General features: G+C 37.1%; 2 protein-coding genes across 13 annotated transcripts in view; both read right to left on the bottom strand.

Moving 5' to 3' along the window:
• Positions 1-8388, bottom strand: part of CAPRIN2 (caprin family member 2) — a 37554-nt gene extending 29166 nt beyond the window's left edge. For 8 of the 10 annotated variants that reach the window (XR_005555496.1, XM_039333234.1, XM_039333247.1 and 5 more), the window contains exons 1-5: positions 6385-6654; positions 4686-4951; positions 3641-3703; positions 1055-1141; positions 22-260 (exon numbers count right to left, since the gene is read on the bottom strand). Coding sequence is in view for 9 of the 10 variants with exons in the window: in XM_039333234.1 (XP_039189168.1) it covers positions 22-260; positions 1055-1141; positions 3641-3703; positions 4686-4951; positions 6385-6391 (662 nt within the window). In the remaining variant the exon portion in view is untranslated. Of the gene's footprint in view, positions 1-21; positions 261-1054; positions 1142-3640; positions 3704-4685; positions 4952-6384; positions 6655-6758; positions 6872-8022 lie in introns of those variants that run through there. The other 2 variants (XM_039333269.1, XM_039333277.1) reach the window with 2 other exon arrangements.
• A 9786-nt stretch (positions 8389-18174) lies between these two features.
• The window catches only part of SINHCAF (SIN3-HDAC complex associated factor), a 38098-nt gene continuing 30737 nt past the window's right edge, over positions 18175-25535 (bottom strand). For all 3 annotated transcript variants that reach the window (XM_039333201.1, XM_039333210.1, XM_039333220.1), the window contains exons 5-6: positions 23347-23497; positions 18175-21386 (exon numbers count right to left, since the gene is read on the bottom strand). In XM_039333201.1, coding sequence (XP_039189135.1) covers positions 21224-21386; positions 23347-23497 — 314 coding nt within the window. In that variant the 3' untranslated portion in view covers positions 18175-21223. The remainder of the gene's footprint in view (positions 21387-23346; positions 23498-25535) is intronic.

Below are 25535 nucleotides of genomic sequence, written 5' to 3'. Positions count from 1 at the left end.
AGGTAAAGTAAGAAAAGTTACCTAACAGTTTCATTTCTTCCTGAACATGTCAATTTTGCAAACTTAATGAGGTAGTCTAATTCTTTAGAAGGCAAGTATATTGCACCATTCAAGCCACTTCTGAAGTCTTTCTGCACATGCTCTTGAGTGAAATTCTGCAGCACATACTGGACCTGCAGTATTGTACGGAGCTTTTTCTTCTCTGCTTCAAGCTTCATTAAAGTTTCCCTTCGTTGCGCTTTCCGCTGTGCTTTTAATAACTGTATCAATGTGAGGAAGAGATTGGCGGTGGGTTCACAAATGGTCTAAACAATGGACAGACTGAAGCTCAGAAAAATACCTTCAGTCAATGATTATTTTAATCACATTTATGAGGACCTTCCCAAGTTCCACATTGCAAGCTTTTACAAACACCAATGCCTAAAATGCAAGAAATTTAATTATCAGAATAATATATTATATCAAAGCGATATGGGCCATATCATGTATGTTTCTTTTGACTGTTTGTAGATAAAGGTAGTCCTTGACTTACGACCACAATTGAACCCCAAATTTTTGTTAAGCGAGACATTTGCTAAGTGAGTTTTACCCCATTTTACAGTTGTCATCATTGTAAAGTGAATCACTGTAGTTGATAAATTAGTAACACAGTTGTTAAGTGAATCTGGCATCCCCATTGACTTTGCTTGTCAGGAGGTCAGGAGGACACAATATTGGTCATAAATATGAACCAGCTGCAAAGCATCTGAATTTTGAGCACATGATCATGGGGATGCTGCAAAGACTGTAACTGTGAAAAATGGACATAAGTCACATTTTTCAATGCCATTGTAACTTTGAATGATCACTAAATGAACCATTGTAAGCTACCTGCACAGTAAGACAACCTACATATATGACTGGTCAGAAGCAGCTTCTCTGCCATGGAAGAGGCATAATTCAAGTCTATGGATATCTTAGCAATGGGAAAAAATTCTATTCAATTCCTCACACATTTTCTAATGAATCAACTTAATTATCTATTTCTACACAATTATATGGTCTCTTTACTCACTTCTTGACTTAGTCCAGAAAATGTCTTCTGAAGTTCTTTAGCAAACTCCAAGTTATGTATGACTTCTTCATATTTTTCAACAGCTTCCTGCAATTAGTCATAATTTTTATTCATTTAAAAATGCATTTAGGTTTACTGAGATGAGTCTTGAGGCACCTCAAATAAATGTATGGTATGCTTTGGGTGGATTAAAACACTAACCTGATTTTACTATGCAAAGTGCAGATATTAAAACAAAATGTTTTCTGTCCCAGACTTACACTCAAAGTGAAACACATGAAAAATCAACAAATATTAAGATATTTGGTCAGGATTTATTTGCTTTTACAGCATTCTGGCTAATTTTAAACAAGCATTCTATTTTTCATACTGATCAGAATAATCAATAATACTGATCTTCACATTTTGATTTGGGCAAGATTTATATTTTAAAACATGAATTTTTTTCATCAATAAAGTTTCCACATCATGTTAAAGTGTTGAAAACCCCCTCCCCAGCAGTTATCACATTTTTAACTTGAAAGATGACTTTGGCTTACTTTTATAAAAATAAACTTAAATAAGCAATAATCATTAAGTCTTAATGAGGTTTAACCAACATTTTAAGAATTATTGACATTTGTGACTATTTAAATAAAAAAGAAATTGTTGAGAGATACTCACATGAACATAGATTTGTTGTAAACACACATTAAGAGTATACATCACATATAAAATTTATAGATAACTTTATAATAAAATTTTGCTAAGTGAAACAAAGAAGTATTAAAAATTAACTGCCATCTTTTCAATGGACTATAATGCAGTGTAAAACATCATCATCATCATTATTATTAATAATAATATTTGTAGAGTGGTAGATATTTCGAAGAAGTCCCCTTAAATGCATCAGAGTATGACAATAATTGATTTCCTCCATTTTTTATATTGAACACATGATTATTACCGCAGCAATTCTAATTTATTTCTTTATTCCTCCTTATCCATTATAACTTTTCTGTGTTTTTATTTACCAATTTCTACATTGCCTCATAGTGGCTTAAAATAGAAGATATTTAAATATTTAATTTAATAATAGTAATTTCCACAACAGGAACCTGGAATAATGCAAATTGGTTTGCATGTCTAAATTGGATCCTTGCTATTAAAATATGCTTTTGTAATTTTAGCAATAAGCAAATACAATACCAAGAAATACTAACCCAAACTTTCTAATTCATCTTTATACCTCAGTTCTAGATCAGCCACAACTCTTCTTTATGCCACAGTACATGAAACAAAACTTTAAATTATTCAATCTCTTTGTTTTTGCCAATATCACTATTATGAATTCAAAACAGACTTTGCATGGCCTAGTTGGAATCAAGTTCCAACTATTTAAACCGAACCCTTGTAAAAGAAGAATTAAACTCTAAAGCATGTTGTCCAATATTTTGGCTAGGCCATATTGACTGAAGATTGTTTTGGATCACATATAAAATGTATAACATAATTAATATAAATAACAACATTTCCTTTTTTATATTATCTTGTGGGGCTACATTACTAGTTGTCCAAGACCACATGCAAGTAGGATACCCCTGCATGTAAACAATTAAGAAAATATCAACTATATAATATTTTTAAGACAATATACTATAAAATATCATAGTGTTTTATTTTCACGAATTACATGAGCAAGTATGATCTACCATATCGTTCATTCCTTGTAAAATCATTTAAAGTACTTCAAATGCCACTCAGAAAACCTTTAGCACAAGTTTCCTCTTACCAAACGTTAATTCTGTCCCACAAGGAATCCTCCAAATGTCATCACATTTGATTACTTTTTGCTGTTCTATCTGAGGAACTTTAGGAGCCGTGGTCCCAATACAACTGAAGGCTCCCAGATTGTAACAGTCTGCATTATGGTACTATTCAAAAGATCATGGCAATTGATTTTGCTAATGCATACAGATTAACCAAATTTGTTCAAGTATCTTAAATTTTGAAATCTCTTAAAACACCCAGAAACATATTATTTGGTTATACTGCAAGGTACTCAGACAATGCTGCAGGAAATAAAGAGCAGATGAGACAGATCCATTCTACTTACAATGTCCACAGCTCTTGTGTTTAAGTGGTTTAAGTTATGGTTTGCACAAACATGTTAAGTTAAAATGTTGTTGGCTAGTTTGTTGTTTAGCATATTGTTTGAACCCAGTACCACTACTTTATACCTTTATCAACTAGAATACAACAAGCCAAGGTTAAGTAAATTATAGGTTATCAATGGGGTGGGGAACTTGAAACATGCAGACTTTCACTGAAAGCAGCATGTTTCATTTCTTGGAAGCCTTTCATTCCCATTAGTGTCAAACTTGATTTCATTTTATCATAACCTATATTTTCTGTTAAGTCTTTAAAAAAATTCCTCAAGAATTTTCTTATATACACTCAGTTTCTAAAGTTAAGCAGGAATTTAGTCTAGCTAGCTAGATATATGCACATGTGGCATTCCCACCAAGTGCCATTTAACTGATCAAGAGTGGATATAAAAAATGTTTATAAAACTGTAAAAATCAGAGATAAAAACAGAAATCTTACCAACTGATCTTGATTAAGGACTTCCCCCCTTTTCAGGCGATCCCTATAGTCTTCTAATTTGAACTGCAAACACAAGTCAAACAAGTATGAACAAGTTTTTTCTTCAGACACAGGCCAAACTTGAACCACACAATCATTAATTGCAACCTTCATTGCTACTATATATCAATATAAAATCTTAATATACCAGATATTTAAGCACACTGCATTAGGCATCAATGAAACAATCAATCAAAAAATACCCTTTATAATTCATTGTTGCAGTCCAAGCTCTATAAAGGTGATTGCAAACAGAGCTAATACGACCTAACATTTCTGTAAACACAGTATTTTAGGGCTGTTCATGAATAAAAATGTTAGAACATCAAAAGCACCGTGATTAGAGATAATATATATTTATAATTAAAAACTATACCCTTTTAACATATTTAAACTCAAATGTCTTGCAGCTGTATTGTAAAGCCATCTTTCAATAGAAGGAAAGGCACTAATGAAGCATGAAGTTATTTCCAGTGGGGCAGGTTTCATTATACTGACAGCACAAAAATTACACAGTAATTCAATGTAGCAACTTATACTTTTTTATTACAAGGGACAGTTGTGTAATAAAGGACACAGTAAATAAATATGTATGCCATATCTACTTAAAAGCCATTCCTCTGTAGCCACAAAGCTATCCTAAAATTGAATGTTAAGCCCACTGAGATTGTTGGGGGCAATGTAAATATATATATATACATTGCTTACTGGTGTACACCGCTTAGAGAGTGCTTGCACTTAAAGCGGTATATAAGTCTCATAAAATAAAAATAAATAAATAAAAAATAAATATCTAAAGAAAAGTAACTACCCATACACTTATTTGGGACCAATAGAGCAAATTATTGTTTTATAAGCAGTAAATATAGATTACTTCCCCTGAGCACTTTGCTTTACAAATCTATAAAAAGTGATAGTCGTAAGCAAAGGCAGCTTATATAGTAAAAGCTATTATGGTCTTACAGTATTATTTCTTGCACTCTGTTAGTTTAGAAAATATACCTACCTTCTTTTTCTCAATATTCCTGATTTTGTGTTTCAAGCAGATAAGTCCATTATCAATGTAAGTCTCGTATGCCTGAGAAGCTGTAGCTGCAGAATTCAAAGCTGCCTGCAGGGGGCTCATGGGAGGCTGGTTATCCCCTGGAGGACCTTGGGTCACCTGCTGCTTATCTGGTTTCATGCTCTTCTCTTCCCCTTCCTCAGAGTGGCATGAAGGTGAAGGGCGGCGAAGTGGAGACTGTGAAAGCTGCACCATTGAAACGGCTAGGGCTGCAAAGAAACCGGTACTGATTAGCTGCTCCCTCCTCACAACCTCTTTAAAGCAGCTGCATAAATATGTGAGTGCAATTGAGGGAGTAGATCTGCTGTATATACTGCAATGCTAAAGATGTTTCCAGAACCACAGAACTTTCAACACAAAAACTATTTTCTCCTTTAAATATGGAATGCAGGCATCATTTAGAATTCTCAAGGATACTAACTACAGTATTTCAATGTTAAGGAATTGCAGACTTTATAGCTTCTTAATCAGAGTCCTAGAAGAACCAACATTCCTCACTTTTAAATTTCTCCTGACTTGCTATTATTGCCCTAGTATAGTGCTAACAGCCATATCCACATTTCCCACCAAGCCCAAAATACAAGATTGTTTCATATACAGAATTCCAAATGCTTCTTTAAAACTCCAAAGAGATATTTAAGAAGCCTCTTGTAACATGCACTAAAAAAACAGGATCTGGAATGAAATGTTAGCAGCAACCTATAGAGCAGTGGTTCTCAACCTTTTTAATGCCGTGATCCCAACCGGTCGCAAGTCAAGGACTACTCAACCGGTCGTAAGTCAAGGACTACTCAACTGGTGCAGCACCATTTGCAGAATGGGACTTTTGGCGGGCTCAGCAGGGCAGAGACAGCCTGGACAATTCCTATTGGCTTTTGAAAGCCAATAGAATTAGACTCTATTCAAGAGAGTTTATTCTATTGGCTTTCAAAAGCCAATAGAAGAAAAGGGAGTAGCACAGCTAAGGAAAAGGGGGAAAAAATGGCGGACTGCGTTGTTTGGCGACCCCCGTGAAATGGTCATTCGACCCCAAATGGGGTCCTGACCCATAGGTTGAAAACCACTGCTATAGAGAGACAAAGGGGAGAGAAAGCAGCAAAATCTCTGCCCTTCCTTTCTTCTGATGACCAGGGAAGCACAGAATAATTACTATTGGCTATGCTAATTACTAATGATGACAGTTAACACATAAAGTAGAACAAGGCTACACTGCACCAGCATCCCTTGAAATAAAATACAAACTTCCAAAGGGATAGAAGCCCTCCCATGCAGAAGAAACAGATCTTGGAGTACCTTTGTAGGCATGTGTGTGCATGCTTCTGGTATATGTGTATACACACACATAACAGAGTTTTGTAAGTGTGTGTGCTTTTGAAGATTATACATTTTACAAATGTTATTTCAACATCCAGTGGAATGATGACAGGAGGAGTAAAAGGTAAAGAAATCAGTATTTTTTCCTCTTTCCAAAGAGAAACAAGCACTCCCTTTACTCTAAGGTAATTAAAGGATTGCAGCCCCACAACCCCATTCAAAGCCTACTAGGGACTCCCAAAGCCATTCCTAAGTAACCTCTCCAAAGGAGCAGCAGCAGCAGTCCAATTCCCAGGAAAAACGGGTGGAGACACAATTCGCAGCCCACCTCCCATGTTTTTGAAAGCAGGTAAGGGCAAAAGAGAAGCCAGTAAAGTTCCTTCTCTGTCAGAGTCAAAAAAAGAAGGATCTCCCCTCAGTGCCCGCAGCCAGCTTGGCTTGGACTAGTGACGAGGCAGCGCTGGGTCATCCTCCGCTCTAAGCCCTCCATGTTGGCGGACCGAAGCTCCCGAGACATCCTTCGTAGAATTGCGACCGTGACAGGGCTTGTCTCGCTTTCCCTCAACATCCTTCGGTCACCAGGATCAAGGCTCCGCGCTCCATCGGCACCACATCCAGAGCTGTCCCTCATACCCGGCGTCCCGTCCCGGCGTCCCGTCCCGCCCCTCCCCTCCCCGCCCCACCCCCTCCCCATCAACTCACCTCAGCAGCCAAAGCAGCTCAAGCCCGCCCGCCCGCTCGCATCCCCGCTTATAAACCTTACGCCCCCGGAGCTACGAAAAGGGCGGGGCCTCCGCGGAAGGTCAGCCGACGACTCTCCAATCACCACCCGGCTTCGCCCTCCCTGTCCCACCCCGGCAACCGCATGGCCTACTTCTCCGGCATTCGGGGCTTCGCCACGTGACTGGCCGGACCGTTAACCGGGGGGGGAGGGGGGAGCGAAGGAATGCCGGGTTCTAATCACGCTGAGGGCAATTCGGCGCTGCGGTTCTTAATGGGTCCGGTACGGTTTTACTCGAAGAAAGGAGAGGTTGTAAAGCGAGACAGACCCGCTCCCACCAACTTAGGTTAGGGAAACCATCGCTGGCTGGGTCGGCGCAACCCAGCGAACAGCGGTTTGCAAAACAGAGCGGCGTGCAGAAGCGATGAGCCAGCAGACCATAGTTTAGCTTCTGCTCGTCCGGATGTGTTACGCGTGGAAGCCGGCAACGTCATTTGCCTCGCGTCTCATTGAGAGGAAAGGAAGCCAGCCACATTCAGGGGTGCGCCAAAAAAAAAAAAAAAAAAAAAGCAGTTTTGGGCGAATTGAATTGGGCTTGCACTATGAATAAGCTCATTTGTATCTGAGAGCTCAAAAAAACCCAAACCATTCCTTTATAGCATTATAGTTGGTATTGTACAATGCTTAATTTTTTCCCCCACATAAGGAACCTTGAGGGGCAAATTTTTTTCTTCAGAGAACCTGCTCTAAAAGAATTGTAACGTGTTCTTGCCAAGGAACAAGCTGGCAAATATGCTCTGATATTCATATTCGTACAAACAGAAAAGCAATATAAATAGTCACTAGAAAGAATATTTGAAAATACAAGGATTAAGTCTTTAATTTAGATGTGTCTCGTGCATTCTCCCCAAATACTATTTTCCAGGAGTCATGAATACTTTTCTTACATTTTATAATTACATTTAATTAAAATTAAATTTTTATTTTTATATTTTTAAGAATTACTAGTTCACAATTTCAGAGGTACAGTTTCTACCAATATTAAATGTAACGAGAAATTAAAAAGCATTAAAATGTGACAATTGTCTCATTTCAATATTTTTATGGAATTTAATTTATTTTTTAATTCCTATCCCAGATAAACATTCCAATTGTTGTAGAAAGGCTATATTCTAATTCTCCTTGAAAAAGCCTGTGGTACTTCAGTTTGTACATAACAGCCCATTCCCAGAAACAAATACTTACCCAAGAGCCATGAAGTAGTGTTCCAGATGAGAGATGCCAGGTTTTCAGCAAAATATAAAAGTAGAAAGCCAGGTAGAATTGCTTCTAACTGGCTTCTACCTACCTGCCAAGCCTACATGGTTTTTACTTCTTTGGGAGCAAGGAGGAAAATAAATGGAGAAACCAGCTGAGAGGAGGAGTTAATAAAAGATTAGGGGAGGAAGGGAGGGGTTTTCATGATAAGGTCTCTACTGAAAAGAAGCCCATTTCCTTGTTTCTACTGAAAAGAAGCCCAATTCCTTGTGGTTGCTAATCTGCATCTACTTATTCCCCAAAAAACTAAGATTTTTCAGAAGCTGAAACTGATTAGAGACTGAATATTTGTGATAACCTAAAATCTTGGCTGGCTAATTACTGCTTTTTGATTGTAAATCTTTATAAGGAATACTTACAATATTTACAAAGTCTAGGTTCTGCCTGGTTCAGTAAAATGCAGTTGTTTGCTTTATGATATGAACCTCATATGATTTCCCTCACATTTAATAAAATTATCCCTTGTTACTTTTAAAAATATGTCTGGCTAGAAATTGCAGTTACTTTTTATTATAAAAGCTTAGTATGGCTATCATATAAGTTAACCGTTTTTAATATTGATGAGAAAATCACACTAAAGCTATAATCATATATTATGGTTCTTGAAAATAAATTGTTAATCATGGTTGTTTTTTTGTTTGTTTAAAGTAAACATGAATATATTGTGTGTGAATATTCATAACTAGGCAGCCATTTGGTTAAGAGAGTTACGAGTTTGAATACTATAATTGAACTAAAATGATTATAAATTTATTTTCTGCATCAGGTATTAATGTAGTCATAACAGAATTTAAGGCCAATAATAGAGAAAATTATGCTAATTTGTCTGTTGACCGTCTTTCTAAACAGCTTACAAATTGCTAATCTATATGGATAGTCACTTTTGTTACTGGGATTACAATGAATTTGAACTTTCGCCCTCTGTATAATTATCACCATTATTTGAATATGTAGAAGTGAAGTAAGAATTCTGTACTTTTGTGGGGTGGTAAAACATGTTTTTTTTCCTAATTGTTGCACTTTCTTTAATTATTCATTATTTTCAAAGAAACTGCAAACCATATGATTTACCACTTCACAAAAGTAGCAAATTCTCTTTGCTCAAAAACTTGTTTTGTCAACATAAAAATGCAATAAGCAATGAGGCAGGCTTTACCATTATATCTAATTTTGTCAAAAAATGAAGAAGTGCAGGCATTTTGCTTTTTTTATTTAAATAACGGTACTTAGTGCTGCAACATGTTCACCTATTTGTAGCCTATCTTGTGTTCTGTTAAACTTGAAAATATTAAACTTTAATTCCTGTATTCGAATGCTGGATGGGAAGTAAAAAAGCTGCCATCCACTAGCTCTAAAGAGTAGAATTAATTAGGCACCGCCAGTCTAGCATTTTAAGAAGGCTAATACCAAAACATCTGCATCCTTTTGTTTAAAATGACACTATCTTGAAAAGATCTGCCATGCATTCACAAATTATAGTCAGAACTTTGGCTGAAATTTCCATGGTAGTTTATTAAAGGACAAAATCTTCACATTTCCACTTTTTTTTTAAAAAAAAAAATCAGGACTACTTTTTAATCATTCGTTTGATCAAGGAATTATATTTTCCATTTTAATTATTCTGTGACATCCACATTCAAACAGCAATGAATGCTATATATTGCTTTATAAATGAGTTGTAAGAGAAGAGAATTATCAGTCTGATGTACCTTTGTCAAATAGTACCGGTAAAAAAAAGTTCTACATGCCTTATATTTGTAGGAGCTATTTTCCTATTTTGCTGTATAATGGAGGCCTGCCAAAAGAGAATGCTGCTGCATTTGCAAAACTGTCCAGCACTTATTCAGAACAAGCGTGACAGAGGCCTACATTGTCAGGGGTACAAAAAACAGCTTGAACATCATTATATTGTTTTTCCAGGAGGAATTAGAAAATACAACTGTGAGTTTCCCTTTGTTAATCTTCTCGGTCTTTGCCTTACAAAAGTTCTAGTTGCCATTCAGTTCTGGGTCAGCATCTCGAACTAGTCCTACAAAGCTTAATCCTAACTTGTAAAGTGACAATATAAAGATCTTTCCAATGGCATTTATGTATATGCTCAGTATTATTTAGCAGTAAAATACTTTTTTTAGTCATTATTCTTCAGTGTAAATAATAAAAAGTGGAGTGAATTTGATGAATGTCTGAATATAAGATAGCTATGATGCAATTGCAAAACAAGGAAATACACCCCTAGACTGCATCAACTGAAGTATAGAATGTAGGATATGGACAAACTGGAACATGTTCAGAGGAAAGCAATCAACCACAAAAAAACTGGAAGGAAAAAATTATGAGGAATTTCCTAACTGTAAATGCTGTTCAGTAATGGAACAGACTGCCTCAGGAGGCAAGGTACTTCTTTATTATACATATTTAAGCAACAATTGGATATCCATGTGTCAGAAATAATTACCGTAAATGCCGGCGTATAAGGCGACTTCCGCGAGCGCTGAAATCGGCGCCAAAGACGGGTCGTCTTATACGCCGAGTCATCTTATACGCCGGAAATACTGGTAGTTTCTGGCGTATAAGACGACGTTCTAGGAATGCGGCCCGGCTATAAAGACGGGGGTCGTCTTATACGCCGGGTCGCCTTGTACGCCGGCATTTACGGGGTCAGTAAAAAAATCCTGCCTGAGCAGTATGTTAATCGAGATGGTCTCCGAGGTCCTTTCCAATCTTTATCTTCTATGATTCTATGAAAACCAAGTAAATTATACTTCCCGTTAGTGCAATAAGTAAATTCAGCAAGTATGGTTTCTTCAACGAACTATAGATAAGGAAGCCATGTTTATTATCCAGTATCTTTTTGGGGAGTTAAAAAATAATTACATGTCTATGCCACCTTTCTTTTAGAAGGTTAAATATGTGCAAGATAATTTATTTCTCGCTCTCCCCCAACCATCTTGCAAATACTTATTCTCACTTTTTCTTAATTTTAGAAATGTGTAAAATTCTTCACATCCACTCATCCCTGCCTTTGGTAATTGTATACCTACGCAGAAGAATGAATTTCAAAGAGTGCCCTACAGCTTTGGAACTCATGTCTGTCTAGCCCATCCATCCCTAATATGGTACATTCTGGACATGTTGGACTTCAGCCCTTAACGATTCTGTTTGCTGCTCTGGCTGACAATAATGACAGCTAAAATCTAACCTTTCTGGACTACATTCAGTTGACAAATTTAGCTCTTCCATCGCCCTTTTACTATTCTCTGTTGAAATACATATTTATTGGCACAATGTTTAAGATTTAGGATTTTACTAGCTTTTAGTTGCTCTTTTTTACTTCCCATCTTTTTATGGTATTACTGTTTAATAGTTTTTACTGGATACATTTCTTAATCGTTTAATATGGATTCTATGTGTTGCAAAGATGATGAAGCTACCTTGAGAACATTTGCCAAAAAGATAGTAATCTTCTTGTTGAAAGAGGGGGCGGGAATTGATGGTGACACTTTTTTTAGCTTTTTAGAATTGGTTCCAAATTTCCCCAGAAGTTCTTCCACTTTGAACCAAGCACGAATATGCAATCATTGGGTTTTCTTTTGTTAAATAATACTTAATAAGTAACTAGCAACCGCTTAATTGATCCAGTTTATGTATTTGAAACACACACACCCCAGAGAGCAGCAAAGACTTATTTCAATATATGACTTTTTTTTCCGTCTTTGCTTGTGAATACAATGGCCAGTTTGTCTTGTTTGTGGTGAGACAAGCCAAGACAGAGAAAAAGGAAATATTTCATTCTCTGTCACCTAAACATAGAAGGATCTTTTGAAAGGAGAATGTACCACACTGGCTGTTCATTAGCAGCAGAAGATGCCTTTTGCTGCAACCTTCAAATTGGAGCATTACCTAGAAATGATAACTTAATGAAAATACTAAGAATGTTCTGAAAATAAAATATTTGTCCTTGAAATGATTTCATGGAATTGTTTTATGACAGTATTATCTCTTCTTTTTCTGAATGTCTTTTAAAGTGTTACTAGACAACCTGTGACCCATTTACCCATCGATTCAGAGATATTTCTTTATCCGATTCCTCAATGTCTTCATAATGACAGAGTTTGTAATGTATTGTTTCCACTGGAAAATTTGTGATCCATTCAGAGATTTATCTGCCTTGAAAATAGCCCATGCTGAACTGTATAGTACAATGAAACATCAGCATAGGAAATGTCTTACGATAATTTGTATTTTGTCATAAACTGTTTTATAACTTTTATATTATAATTTTTTTTATAAAATGTGCCAAATTCTACAGGGATCATACCATTGTCTAAATTAGCGCACTTGAAGTATTTTGGTTTCAAAAATGTTGCCCTATGGTGCACCATTTCATCCAGTTAAAGGTTTCAATAATCAACAGTTTTAGTAAGTATATAGATTTAAGGAGAGGTTACATTGGCTTTTTGGTTGCCAAGTGTCCACTCAGTGGATCTAAAACTTTGCTCTTTAAGGTCTTTAGAGAAACCAAGGGTTCACAGGATAGTTACCTGTCTGAATTCTCAAAATGGACATAAATATGTTCCTACCTCTTTGAAAATTAAATGAAAGGCAGATGTTCTAATCCAGAGAATGTATTATAATCCAGTTGGTTATAAGTTATAATCCAAAGAGCCCTAAAATAAATTGTCCCAATAATGCCTATATTTGCCTCAGCAAGGCATTATTAGGAAGATGGAGAAAACCATCTTCCATAACTGGCCCTTTCTTAAGCACTAATATGCCTCTCGCTTTATCTCTGACAATGCAATTTCTTAGCTATTAGATGAAAAACATTTTGCGTGGAATTGGTTTTAGCACCCTAATGGCAGAGAGACAGAGTGCAATACTGTTGATATTTTTTTCTCAATTTTATTTTATTCAGAAGATTAAAATACAAAATCCAAAAGAAAAAAAATTAATAAAGTCAAAATTAGACAATAACACTAAAATGTGTATTAAAAAAAACAAAAAAACTCATATTATCCCCCTAGTTGAACATTGACAAATCTATTGCCACAATAATAGCTTTTCCGCCTTGCAAAGCAGGTTCAAAATTTATAAGATACTGTGTCTATTTGCAACCCAATTGACCTGTATACATTACATATGTGAAAGAAAAATAGTTAATAGGTTAAAAAACAGCACTGATAAAGTTCAAGGCAATTTGTTAACAGTCTGTTATTGTGATTTATTTGTAGAAAGCCTGCATGGTTTCTTATTTACCCACAAATCATCCCGATCATTACAGTATCTCTTGATTTGTTCAGGATGAAATACCCTCAATTGGCTCTTAATAATGATACCTTTCCTTAGGTTTTTAATTGGGAACTTTCCCAACAATTGTATCTCATTTCCAAAATTTATAAATCTCTCTTGTAAATATCTCTGCAACATCCATCATTGAAAAATTCTCCTTAAATCACAGCATTCCTCTTACAAGAAAGTTCAGTCCATCCTTCATCAATTTCATTACTTCAGAATTTCTTTTATTCATATTCTTTTCGATCTTTTCTGGCAGATCCATATTTTTTTCACATCAGACAGCAAAAATCAGGTTCCAATTCATCAAGTTGAAAACCAAGTTATTTTCTGCTTTTGGATATCTTGAGTTTGCACAACTGCTATTGACTCCTCAATTTTTTTTTTACATTTTTAAATAAAACCAGTTACATTCTTTTTTCAAATGCTTTCCATAAAATTTTATCTCCTTTAAAAACAGTTGAGAATCACACTATTCTTCCTTCAAGAAGAGAAACAGATAAACCAGGGGTTAAAGAAAGGGAAATTTTCCCATCAAAAATTTAAAAAATAAATATCAACGCTCTTTTCAAAAAAACTAGAAAAAATGCAATATAATCCTACATAAATGTAAGTCCAATTGGATGATTTCACTGCCATAAGAAATATATTAACCTTATGGCTAAAGTGAAAATAATTTAGAATTTAACAGTAAACAGTAAAAGAGCAGAAAAAGTGTTGTAAAAGTCCAGCAAGGAGTTATAAAAGAGGCCAGAAGCCAATTAGTCATAAATCAAGAGAGAGTAAAGCTTCAAAAGATGCAATTAAAATCCAGATGTGATTAAAACGCACACACACACACGCACGCACACACAAATAACTGAAGGAAATGTTGGCAAGAGGTTAGACCTTCCCATCTGAGCTCCTTACCAAGAACTGTGGCCATCAAGACCCCCCCCCTCTTCTCCAGGGGGCACGATCATCTGAAGATTGTCTTGTGTCCTTCCTAGTCTCTCCTTAAAAACCAGGGAGCAGACCCACCAAATAGCTTAGGTGGCAAAATCAGCTCTTCATCAACAGGAGAAAAAGAATTGCCCGTCATTTAGCACGCCATCGTAGGGGAGGAGTTCCCTGTTAATATTTTTTGATCTTTTGGCAACTTTTGATAGCATTAACCATGGTACAATGGAACTATTGTAGAAATAAGGGAAATGATTAAATATATGATCAGAGAGTAATCATATACATTGCATTTATTTTAATTATGTAATTAAATAATGGGCAGGGTGGCTCAGCAGTCAAAGACACTGAGTTTATCTGCTGGAAATCTGACAGTATGGGTTCAAGACCTGAGCGCTGCATAAGTAAGCTTCCATTATTTGCCCCAGCTCTTGCCCACCTAGCAGTTTGAAAGCATGCAAATGCAAGTAGATAAATAGGTACCACTTTGGTGGGATGGTTAACAGCATTCTTTACACCTCAGTAACCATGGAAATGTCTTTGGCTAAGAAATGGAGATGAGCACCACCCGCTAGAATCAGGCACACCTGGAAAGGGGAAACCTTTACCTTTAATTAAATAACACCATTGTTTTTATAATTTACCTTATTTGGATTGACAGCTGTATGTCAAGTGCTATGCAGTTGTTTGATTGCAACAGATTTAATGTGGATTTAAAGGGTGGGGATATTTAAGGAATATTGCATTTATTTTATATAGAACTTCATAAACCATAAGGACTAAGCACATACAAATTATGGAATTTACTTCAGAGTGTTTGCTAAGAGAATTACATCTATTTTTTTAGCACAAAAGATGCTTTTATTTCAGGTTGCAGGTCTTCAAATGGCTTGTCAGGGTTAGGGTTAGTGAAGCCAGGTAAAATGCTTCAATTTAATTTTAAATGTAATTAAGCACAAATACACTGGATATTAGGAGTCCTTGGTGCACTCTGAACTTAGTTGTTTTCTTGCAAACATTTCATTATCCAATTAAGCAACATTATCAGTACTAGTGGCTGATGATGTTACCTGGTTTAGGTAATGAAATGTCTGCAAAAAAAAAAAAAATCGAGCTGAGAGAGTACCAGGGACCCCTCATTTCAATCCTGAGTTATGAATATTATCCTGATACGCTGAATATTAGTTTCCATGTTTTCTCTTTGTATGATAACAATACTGATACAGTGGGAATTTCTTAATGTAAACTGCTCCACCTGGTGGTTCTTGAAAATCATCTGATTCCAAATCATATTAAAAACATCAATGTAGTATCAACTCCTGTCTAGCCTGCATTGTCTTCCATCCAACTATGAATTAGGGCTGAACAGTTATCACTACCTCATTGGTACATGCATAGTTATATAATCTTCTGGCTGCGAACCAGATGAATACAGATGTATTTCTCAATTTTGACAACTTTAAGATGGACTTCAATTCCCAAAATTCCTCAGCTAGCAAAACTGGGGAGTTGAAATCCAACCATCCTAAAATCGCCAAGGTTGAGAAAACTGAAGTACGAATCTACTAGTTTATACTTCTTCACATCTGAAAAACATTGATGGATAAATTAACTGATATTGAAGATTAAGCTCTGAATTGAAATAATTATGAATAGGTAGTTTTAGGAAATAACAGCAGTTATATATGACAGGGCTAAATATTTCAATCTGTTTGTTCTGTGAGCTACTTTAAGTTTGGCATATCTTGCTAGCTATGCAAGCAACAACTATGTACTTAGAGAAGCATGGCACGTTTTGAAAATGCAGCATGTGAATTGATAGCCCTTATTAGACTTGTCTCTTGTTCTGAAAAATCTTAGTCACTTAGACTTCATAGGAAAAACAGCAAGGGTATGCATGGAAAGTGAAATAAAGCAATAAAGCTTAGCAGCTAGATCAGAACTATTCCAGTTTTATTAAAAGAAAGATATCTCCAGACAACAGTACTCATAGTCTTGACAGTTCTGCCATTGCAACTTACAACCATTTTTCACAGCACTGATTTTTGGTAGTTTCAGTATTTCTTGAGGGAACAAATTCAGGATTGAGAAATTTGTGATACATATATCACACAAATACATTACACTGTTGGCAGAGATTGCTTGCAATCTTTGTATGTGGTAGAAACAGCATCCTTTACTGTTTTCCTCCTTAAACATCTAAGGAAGCAAGCAATTCAAGTTCTGAATCAATGTTTTAGCACTTCACTAGATAAGGAAGACAGACAGAAGTGTGATCCTTATATGCCATAGATATTCCTGCTCAGTCAAAACGTGAAATAAATAATAAATTGGTTCAATTTCTATTAATAAAAATGAAAATTGAGATCAGGAACATTTAACAAGAACTTTGCTCAAGAACAGTCCCTCCCCAGTCTTTGCCATGATCTGAGAAGATGGACTGCAAACCTAGCTTCATTTCAAAATCAGAGCAAAAATGCTTTCCATGTCCATCTTTGATAAAAAAAAAAATGTTCTAATAATAATAGCAATTTGAATACCAAAACTGGTGGCCACATCTGTATTGGATTTATTCATACAGAAGTTGTATAGATACTTGTCAAAGATGTTTTAATTTCAATTCCTGTACTGAGCAAGGCTGAAGTGTCCCTTACATTCTTGAGATTCCTCATTGATAATCTTATAGCACAGTGGTGGCAAACCTATGGCACGGGTGCCAGAGGCGGCACTCAGAGCCCTCTCTGTGGGCACGCGCGCCATCGCCCCAGTCCTAGGCCTTCAGCTGGGTTTTATAAAACCTTTTCACTTTAGGCCTCCGCTGCCGTGTATATAAAAAAAAAAGGTTCAATCAATCAATTTCAACTTCTTACAGGGAAAAAAAAGATCTTGCAAAATTGGAATAGATTGAACTTTTTAGTCCCACCCAGTCTGCTGTTACCACCGCAGCCACGCCCACCCAATGGGCCACACCCACCCAGCACCCGACGATGCATAAGTGGGTTTTGGGTTGCACTTTGGGCACTCGGTCTCTAAAAGGTTCACCATCACTGTTGTAGCATATAATCATATTGATTATACGATTTCCAAGTGGTTGATTGATACTACTCCTAAATAGCATTTCTTTATATATGCAAAATGATTGCCAACTACTTCAGCGAACAGGATTCTCCACAAAATATTATAAAGGCAAATGAGATCATGAGTAATCTTTTGGATTCTTATTTGGCCAGTAAGACTATCTGTTCCAACACTAAGAGTTCCGGGGAACAGATGCATTCAGGAACCCTCTTCTTTTCTTGCCACATTTGTTAAGTGAATCACTGCAGTTGTTAAATTAGTATCAAGGTTGTTAAGTGAATCTGGCTTCCACATTGACTTTGCTTGTCAGAAGATTGCAAAAGGTGTTCACATGAACCCAGGACACTGCAACTTCATGAATATGAACCATTGTTAAGCACACAGATGTAAATCACATGACCATGGGGATGTTGCAACGGTCATTAAGTGTGAAAAATGGTCATAAGTCACTTCTTCGGTGCCATTGTACTGAAAAGTCACTAAACAAACTTGTATGTTAAGGGCTACTTGCACTGTAAATAGCCATCAAAACGGTTAATGAATTGTCTACCATTTCTTAAGTATTTCTTGGAAAATTCTGAGACCCCCCACAACTTTGGTTTTTTTGTATCACAAATATTCAGTCCTCCACTCTATGAATTAATACATAGAATCGGAGTATTAAATTGAACAAGCTTAATCATAACTCTCCTGTGCCTTCTACTCGCTTTTCAAAATAGCTGACACCCATGAGATCACTAAAGTCAACAGCAAGAAAGAATACACTTTTTCTCCCTAGATAAATCTATTTATTAATTTATTTGCTTGTTACCCTAGTTAAAAAAAAGGCTGGATTACAAGTATATGAACAATATAAAAAGTATAAAAACAGATTCCATAGATTTCTACTACATTGATAAAAGTGCATAACTACATACAATTCATCTTGCATTACTACTTGAGGAAGAGGGAAAGGGAGGAACAGTCTGCTGTAGTAGTAATAAATAAATAAATACAGAAGAAGAGATGATCCATATTATAGTTACATATAATTCATACTGTAATTGTAAATGCACAGAAATGTTGACCAATATTGATTAGAATTCTAAAGTATCAGCCAAGAAACCAAAGATAATCAAGATGCCTACATGCATCCTTCACTGTTTACCAACTCAGCAAAACTGCCAAGGCATTAGGTCAGTCTGGGGGGAAAAAAACTATTTTATCCTCCCTTTAGAATAAGTCTCCTATTTACAATAGGGGATAGGGACAGAAGAAAGGCAATTAAGGGTACCCTATAAAAGTAGGAAGACAGTGTTTTATAGTCATATTTGTCTGACATAGCACAACTAAGATTTCATTGTTCAGTTAAAAAAATCCCAGGCACATTCATAACAGTGCACTGCAGAATCAAGTCGAAATTCTCATGCTATTCAAATGAAGTAAAACAAAAATCGAAAGCAGCAGAACCCTTGCAAGGAAGCCATTATTTTGATCCCCAAAAGCAGGCAATCACCTATTAGCCACGTTTAACAGAAAGCTGTTCCTGGTAATCAAGAGTTTCAGTAAAAAAACAAAAACAAAAAAAAACCAAACCAGGAATCATAATGCTTTAGTTTACCTTATTTCTGAAGCAATTCTGGCATAAGGCAAGAGCCTTACTGAATTTCACAATAATTAACTACAGTGACATTGCCTAAAAGCAGTGGTGGGATGTGTAGGGACTTGGGAGTCACTAAAGGGACTAGAAAACTTGTTTTTCAAGTTTTTGAGACATGAGATATTGATATCAAATTAGGGGTAATCATTAGGGATGTTAACTAGCTTTCTTTTGGGAGGGGCAAAGGAAGAGCTATAACAGCTGGAGGCACTTTTGGATAAGGAGAGGCAAATGAAATTTCCAGGAGGGGTAGCAGCTGGGACAAAGATTCAACAATGATGAGTAACATTTACTATGGCTAGGTTGCATGAATCTGTATGTAGGTCTCTCTGCAGGCATTCAGTAAATCTGTGAAATGTTTTAAAAGAATATATTACATAATTCAATTTCTTCAAGGCTGGTGTATGGGCTCCTGTCATATCTAGCAAGTCTGGTCAATGGTTTTCCAACCAATAGTCAGGCTGAACTACTGGTGTGGAAATAAGAATGCCATCAGTTGCTATAAACACATTTATGGAGGATATAATTCAAAATATATAGAGAGAAGGGAATGAAAAGAACTAAACCTGAATTTTGTCAACATGGTTTTCCTTTGAAGTTTTCAAACAAAAGGAAAAGCTTACTAAAATATGTGGTATAGTTCTAATCCCATAGGCCAATTGAAGAACTAGTATTATGAATGGATAATAGACAGCTGTTCCCACTCTGAAAAAGTAGACATAGCTTTATATCTGTAAGGTACTGTAGCATCATACCAAGGGAAACCTATTTGGTAATTAAAGAAGGTTTTGTCATTATAGCACTGTGTTTACTTCATATTACTGTTCAATCCCTATGCAAATAGGATACATTTCTACTATGGCTTTTCTGTTGGAAAAATAATATATGGATCTCCAGATGTTGTTGAGCTCCTACTGCAGTCAACTGCATCTAATCTGCCCAACAGTTAAGGATGGTGGGAACTGCAATCTAACAGTTGAAGAACCACCTGTTGCCCACCCTAAAATACTATGAAGAAACTGTTTCCTTGCACAAATTACCGGCAATCTTATTTGTGGGGGAAATTATGATTTAAGTTAGTGGTACCACCCCTTGGTCTGATCCACCTTGACACTTGCTACTTTTGCCTGTCAAATGCAACTTGTCTACTCACACATACATTCTTACTATCCAGAAAGACTAGATCAAGTTAAACATCTTTATCATTGCTGAAGCATCAGTAGTAAGAATTAAGAACTCCACAAACTTTACATCATGTACATGGTAGAGAAGTCTTATATAAGCTTCAGTATCCAAATTCATGCCATGGTTCTGCCTTACTAACATGGCCACCCTCTGGAAATACAAGCCTTTCAACTCCAGAATTCCCAACTATATAAAGCACGGGTGTCAAACTAGATCATGTCATATGACATATCATGTTTTTTGCCTTTGCGGAGCTGGGGTGGGCGTGGCCTGTGCGAGACACATCCGGTCCGCGGGCCGCCAGTTTGATACCCCTGATATAAAAGCTCCAAATACTGAGAATTGGAAGAGCAGAATAGATGAAGGACACTACACTGGGGAAGACTACCTTAGAGTCATCATTATGTTTCCCCTCCACATAGACAGAAAAAATGGCTACCTAAAATTTATCATGCCAGGCAGGAACACTGCTTATGACAAAAATACATACTCCATATCAGGGGTGTCTGCAGAGTATGATTTAAAAAAAGTCAAGATGGCAACCCTACTAATGCAATGGAAGACACTTCTCCCTTTTTTATCAATGTCACACATAAAAAGAGGCAGAGCTTTGATTGTGCTACTGTGGCCACCATCTCTTTTTTTAACCATACGCTGCAATCACCCCTGCTCCACATGGTCAACAGCCTTCCAGCCATTCACTCCGAGACAAACAGGGTGGGAACAAGGCTGAACAAAGATGACACACAGCAGCTTTCAGCTTCATTATGTGGTCTAGCCCATTTGCAATATTCCTTAGTCTTTTTCTGAAAAGATATCAAGGGACTCTGAATTAGTAGAACTGATGCAGTAAAAAAAATAAATCTTCAGACAGTTCAAAGGGAAAAAAAATTAAGTCTTTTGGCAGCATAGCAGGTCTCCAAAGTAAAAAGAAGGCCACTTCAACAGATGGCAGAAGAGGTGTCATCTGTCCCCCTCTGCACCTCTTTAAGGAAGTCACCACTCTTCTTGATTGGTAATGGTGGAGGATGGAGGAACTGGCGGTGGAGACTTCTCGGCTGCAGGCTGCTTATTACGACAGCAGGGCTTGAAGAGATGGGTGTCTATAAGGACTTCTCCAAAGCGGCCTTTGTAAATAATTCCACAGCAAACCTTTTGCCTTCCAGGGGGAAAACAAACTGTTACTACACATATAATTTATTAAACTTGTATCTTGTCAGACTCTGGATGGCTCACAGCAATCCAATAAAGAAATTGGAATAAAATCAATAAGGCATAAAAGGTAAAGATTAAAAATGGCAAGCACGATGAACTGAGGGGGTCTTGATCACCCTGGCAAAAGAACCAGATCTTCATGATTCTTCTAAACAACAGCTGATTAGGGGCCATATTTTAAAGATAATTTAAAAGTAATTTATATGTAGTTATTGGACTGTTCTCACTGATGGACATGTGTGCCTTTTCACATTTGCCTAGTTTTTACAATATTTGTTTGTTTATTCATATTCGTGTGGCTGCCCAATTTGCAAAATCAACTCTGGGTGAGAAATGTGGCTAAAAGCATCAATGCAAAATGAAAATAAATGATACACACAACAATGGTGCATGTATGCTATATCAAGGGGGGGGGTTATTAGCCAGCTTCTCACAAAGCCTGAGTCTCATTAAAGCTTAAAAGGGCCCAAGGTCACCCAGCTGGTTCCCTGGTAAGTACACACTAAAACACTCCTCCCAGTCCAGCATCTTAATTATCACACAATGCTGTTTTCCTGCTCAAGTCATGATTAGACAAGTATAAAACACTCTACTTGGAGATCCTGTGTGTTTATGGCACTCCTAATAAAACAAAAGGCTGTATCAGTATCATGTTGTTTTTTTTAAATCAAAGGCAACAACTCTTAACTTTTAGCAAAATGATTACTCTGTGGACCGTCTCCTGATCTAAAAGCACTACTTAATTCAACCATAAAGAGCACTGCCAATGCCATCCATCCCCCAAGGTTTGATGGAATGAAGTACAATTTTTTTCTTTATTTTAAAACTGTGCCAAGCTTATTTAGGCCTATACTACATTTTTTGTGTCTCCCTATTGGGGGGCATGCCAGCAACCGGTCTGCACAAACAAGCAAAGCCCCATCTGTGGGATGCAGGCAGTACGCAAAACCACACCCCCTCTGGTTTGCAGAAAAACCTTTCTCCATGGCACTGGTCCCCAGTGCCCAAAAGGCTGGGGATCTCTGCTATAGGGTCCAAGAGATTACGGTACTATCCTGGGTCTAAGATAGTTCCCATCAACATACAGGTAATCCTCAACTTACGACCACAATTGAGCTCAAAATTTCTGTTCCTAAGTGAGACATTTGTTAAGTGAGTTTTGTTCCATTTTATGTCCTTGCCACTGTTGTTAAGTGAATCTGACTTCCCCACTGATGTTGCCAAGCATCTGAATTTTGATCACGTGACCCAAGGTTATAAGTGTGAAAAATGGTCATAAGTTACTTTTTTCAGTGCCGTTGTAACTTTGGACGGCCACTGAATGAATTGTTGTAAATTGAGGACTACCTGTATCTTGCAGCAAGAAAATCCATGTATTTCTGATATCTTCCTAATCCCCAACTCTTTTTACAGAGAACTTGTCCTTGCTAGACTTAGCAAGCATTTCCGCTGACATGAGTATGCAACACTAGCTAATCTTAAAGCATGAAGGAGATTTGCAGATCAATACACCTGCTGGCTGTTGTCACAGCATCCATCACTCCTGTCCAAGAAAGGATTAATACTGAAAAGGGAAAAAAAGTAGCCTGAAGACTAGAGTTTTGCTCTTAAGACAACAACAGGCCTTGTGACCCAATTCATGCTCTGCATGATATCCAGTTACTTTTACCCACTTGCCTAAACAGCAGGTTGAGTCATCAGCTGTCTGCAAATGCTGCCTAATTGCTGAGGGAACGGAAGCAACAGAGCCTTGTAATTAAGATTATATTTTATGCAATTATCTCCATTTCTAACTTCTGTATCTTCCTGAGTTTCCCTCTTCTGCCTACCTTCTCTTTTGTCGAAAGCTAAGTCTCCATATATATATATATATGTATACAAATCCACAAATGGGGCGTTTTTACCTTTTCCAGTATGTAAGATCCAAGAAGGAGAAGACAGGTGTACGGCTTGAACCCGGTGCCATCTCAGTGTCTGAGCCATCATCAGATTGGTTGCTATAGCAAGGCGAGTGGGCTGGAGAGTTACTTGAGGTAGTGCTGTGAGCATCAGAGTCTTATAGGAAGAAAGGAAATAGTTACATTAAAATAAAATGCACACCTTGATTTAATGGACAATTCAGGGAGAGCAAGTGCCTATTATTCCCAATTGTTCATTAAATCTAAATTTAATGCCATGTCACTTTACGTCATTTGTGTAATAATGCAATTATGCAGATATTATGTCATTAGGAAAATGATGTAAATCATATTAATAAATGTAAATGCACTATACTTGGACCCAACATTAAATACTCTTTTAGTCACCAAATGATGTTTGTCCAATTTACTTCAGCTATAACATTTAGTTCATAATTTCAATAGGAGATCCAGATGCAAATTTCTGTTAAATCAAAGTTTTACTCTACATAACACTGTTTTTAAACCCAGAAATGTTTACCAGAAATGGACTCTTGACTTTGTATGCATCTTTAATTCTTAAGAGTTTCAGCTTTCATTTGCAACATAACATGAAAAAAATTAAGATTATTTCATATAGTTTTAATGCAACATATAATAAGTTTTCAACTTCCGGTTCTGCACAGTAATTGAGGGGTTCAGGGCTCCATACCCTTTGGCTGAGTTTCTTCCTGTTAGGGGACCCTAAATGGGCCAGAAGCTGCCCCAAAGAGGCAAAAAAGAAGGAAGGAAGTTCCGGGAACCACAGAGAGACGTTGGTCAACCCGATCAGTCTAGGAGAAGCCTTCCAGAAACCAACAGGAGAAAGGCTAGCCTAACTTCAGAGTCTAGCCCACAGGTCGGCAACCTGCGGCTCCGGAGCCGCATGCGGCTCTTTGAGCCTTCCCCTGTGGCTCCCAGCCTCCTCTGCCTTTGCAGAGAGACAGAGACAGAGAGAGGCAATTGCGCTTCCCTGCTTCTCTCTCTCTCTCTCACTCTGTGTGTGTGTGTGTGTGTGTGTGTGTGTGTATGTGTGTGTGTGTTTGTGTGTATATGTGTAAAAGAGAGTGCACTCAGTGTTTTCTGAGGAGCTGAAAAGCTTACTGGGCGGAGCTCCTCCCTTTGCTGCGTCTCTGCAGGAAGCAGGAAGGGCAGGAGAGAGCTAGCTAGCCCAGTTAGGCTGACTCAGGAATTCTGGGAGTTGAAGTCTACGAGTCATAAAAGAGACGAGGTTGCCTACCCCTGAGTTGTTGGACAGCAGCTTGAAGCTTGCCAGGTGAGCAGCAGATAGGAGACGGGGAGAAAGAGAGAGAGAGGGAGGGGAGAGAGAGAGAGAGAGAGAGAGAGAGAGAGAGAGAGAGAGAGAGAGAGAGAGAGAGAGGAAAGAGAGAGAGAAAGAAAGAGAGTGGGGGAAAAGGAGTGGCAGACCAAGGGCAGATAGAGAGGGAGGGAGAGAGAGAGATACAGAGAGAGAGAGAGACCCTTTTGACATCTAAAATGAAGATAACACTGCATATATCCTTTTTTTACCTGTGTGTGTATGTAATTTTATTCTCTTAAAGCATTCTCTTGGTGATTATTGTTTTAATAGTTTGGAGTCATATTTTTATTTTTAATGTGCGTGTATACACACACACACACACACACACATATGTAGGTCAGAAAACAAATATATACATATATATATATATACATACATACACACACAAACACACACACACACCTATAATAAAGGTAAAAAAGGATACATGCAGTGTTATCTTAATTTTAGATATCAAAAGGGTTTTGCGGCTCCCGGTGTTTTGTTTTTGGTGGGAAACGGGTCCAAGTGGCTCTTTGAGTGTTTTGGGTTGCCTGCCCCTGGTTTAGCCCAAGCTACAAGCAACCAAAGTCAAAAGCACTATTTTAAGCTGATTGTAAACAGCGGGTTTGAATCTGGGTAAGAACATCAATTTTCTCTATCCTATTTATCAACTTTCCTGAAAGAAAAAAAAAACCAAGAAGCAAAAAACCTCCGAAAGTGAAGGAGGGGGCTCTTTGCCCCACCCTTTTACTAACAGAAGTGGCAAATTAAACCTTTTATGGAGGACCAAAACATATTGAAATGAAATGACTATAAAACCTAAATCTGGATAAGTCTAAAATTGCTGGATGGT

Source organism: Crotalus tigris, unplaced genomic scaffold, assembly GCF_016545835.1.
Source record: "Crotalus tigris isolate CLP2741 ecotype Arizona unplaced genomic scaffold, ASM1654583v1 scf7180000017625.6296891, whole genome shotgun sequence".
Lineage (NCBI taxonomy): Eukaryota > Metazoa > Chordata > Lepidosauria > Squamata > Viperidae > Crotalus > Crotalus tigris.
The sequence above is the reverse complement of the archived record's forward strand: the minus strand, read 5'-3'. Positions and strand labels throughout refer to the sequence as shown.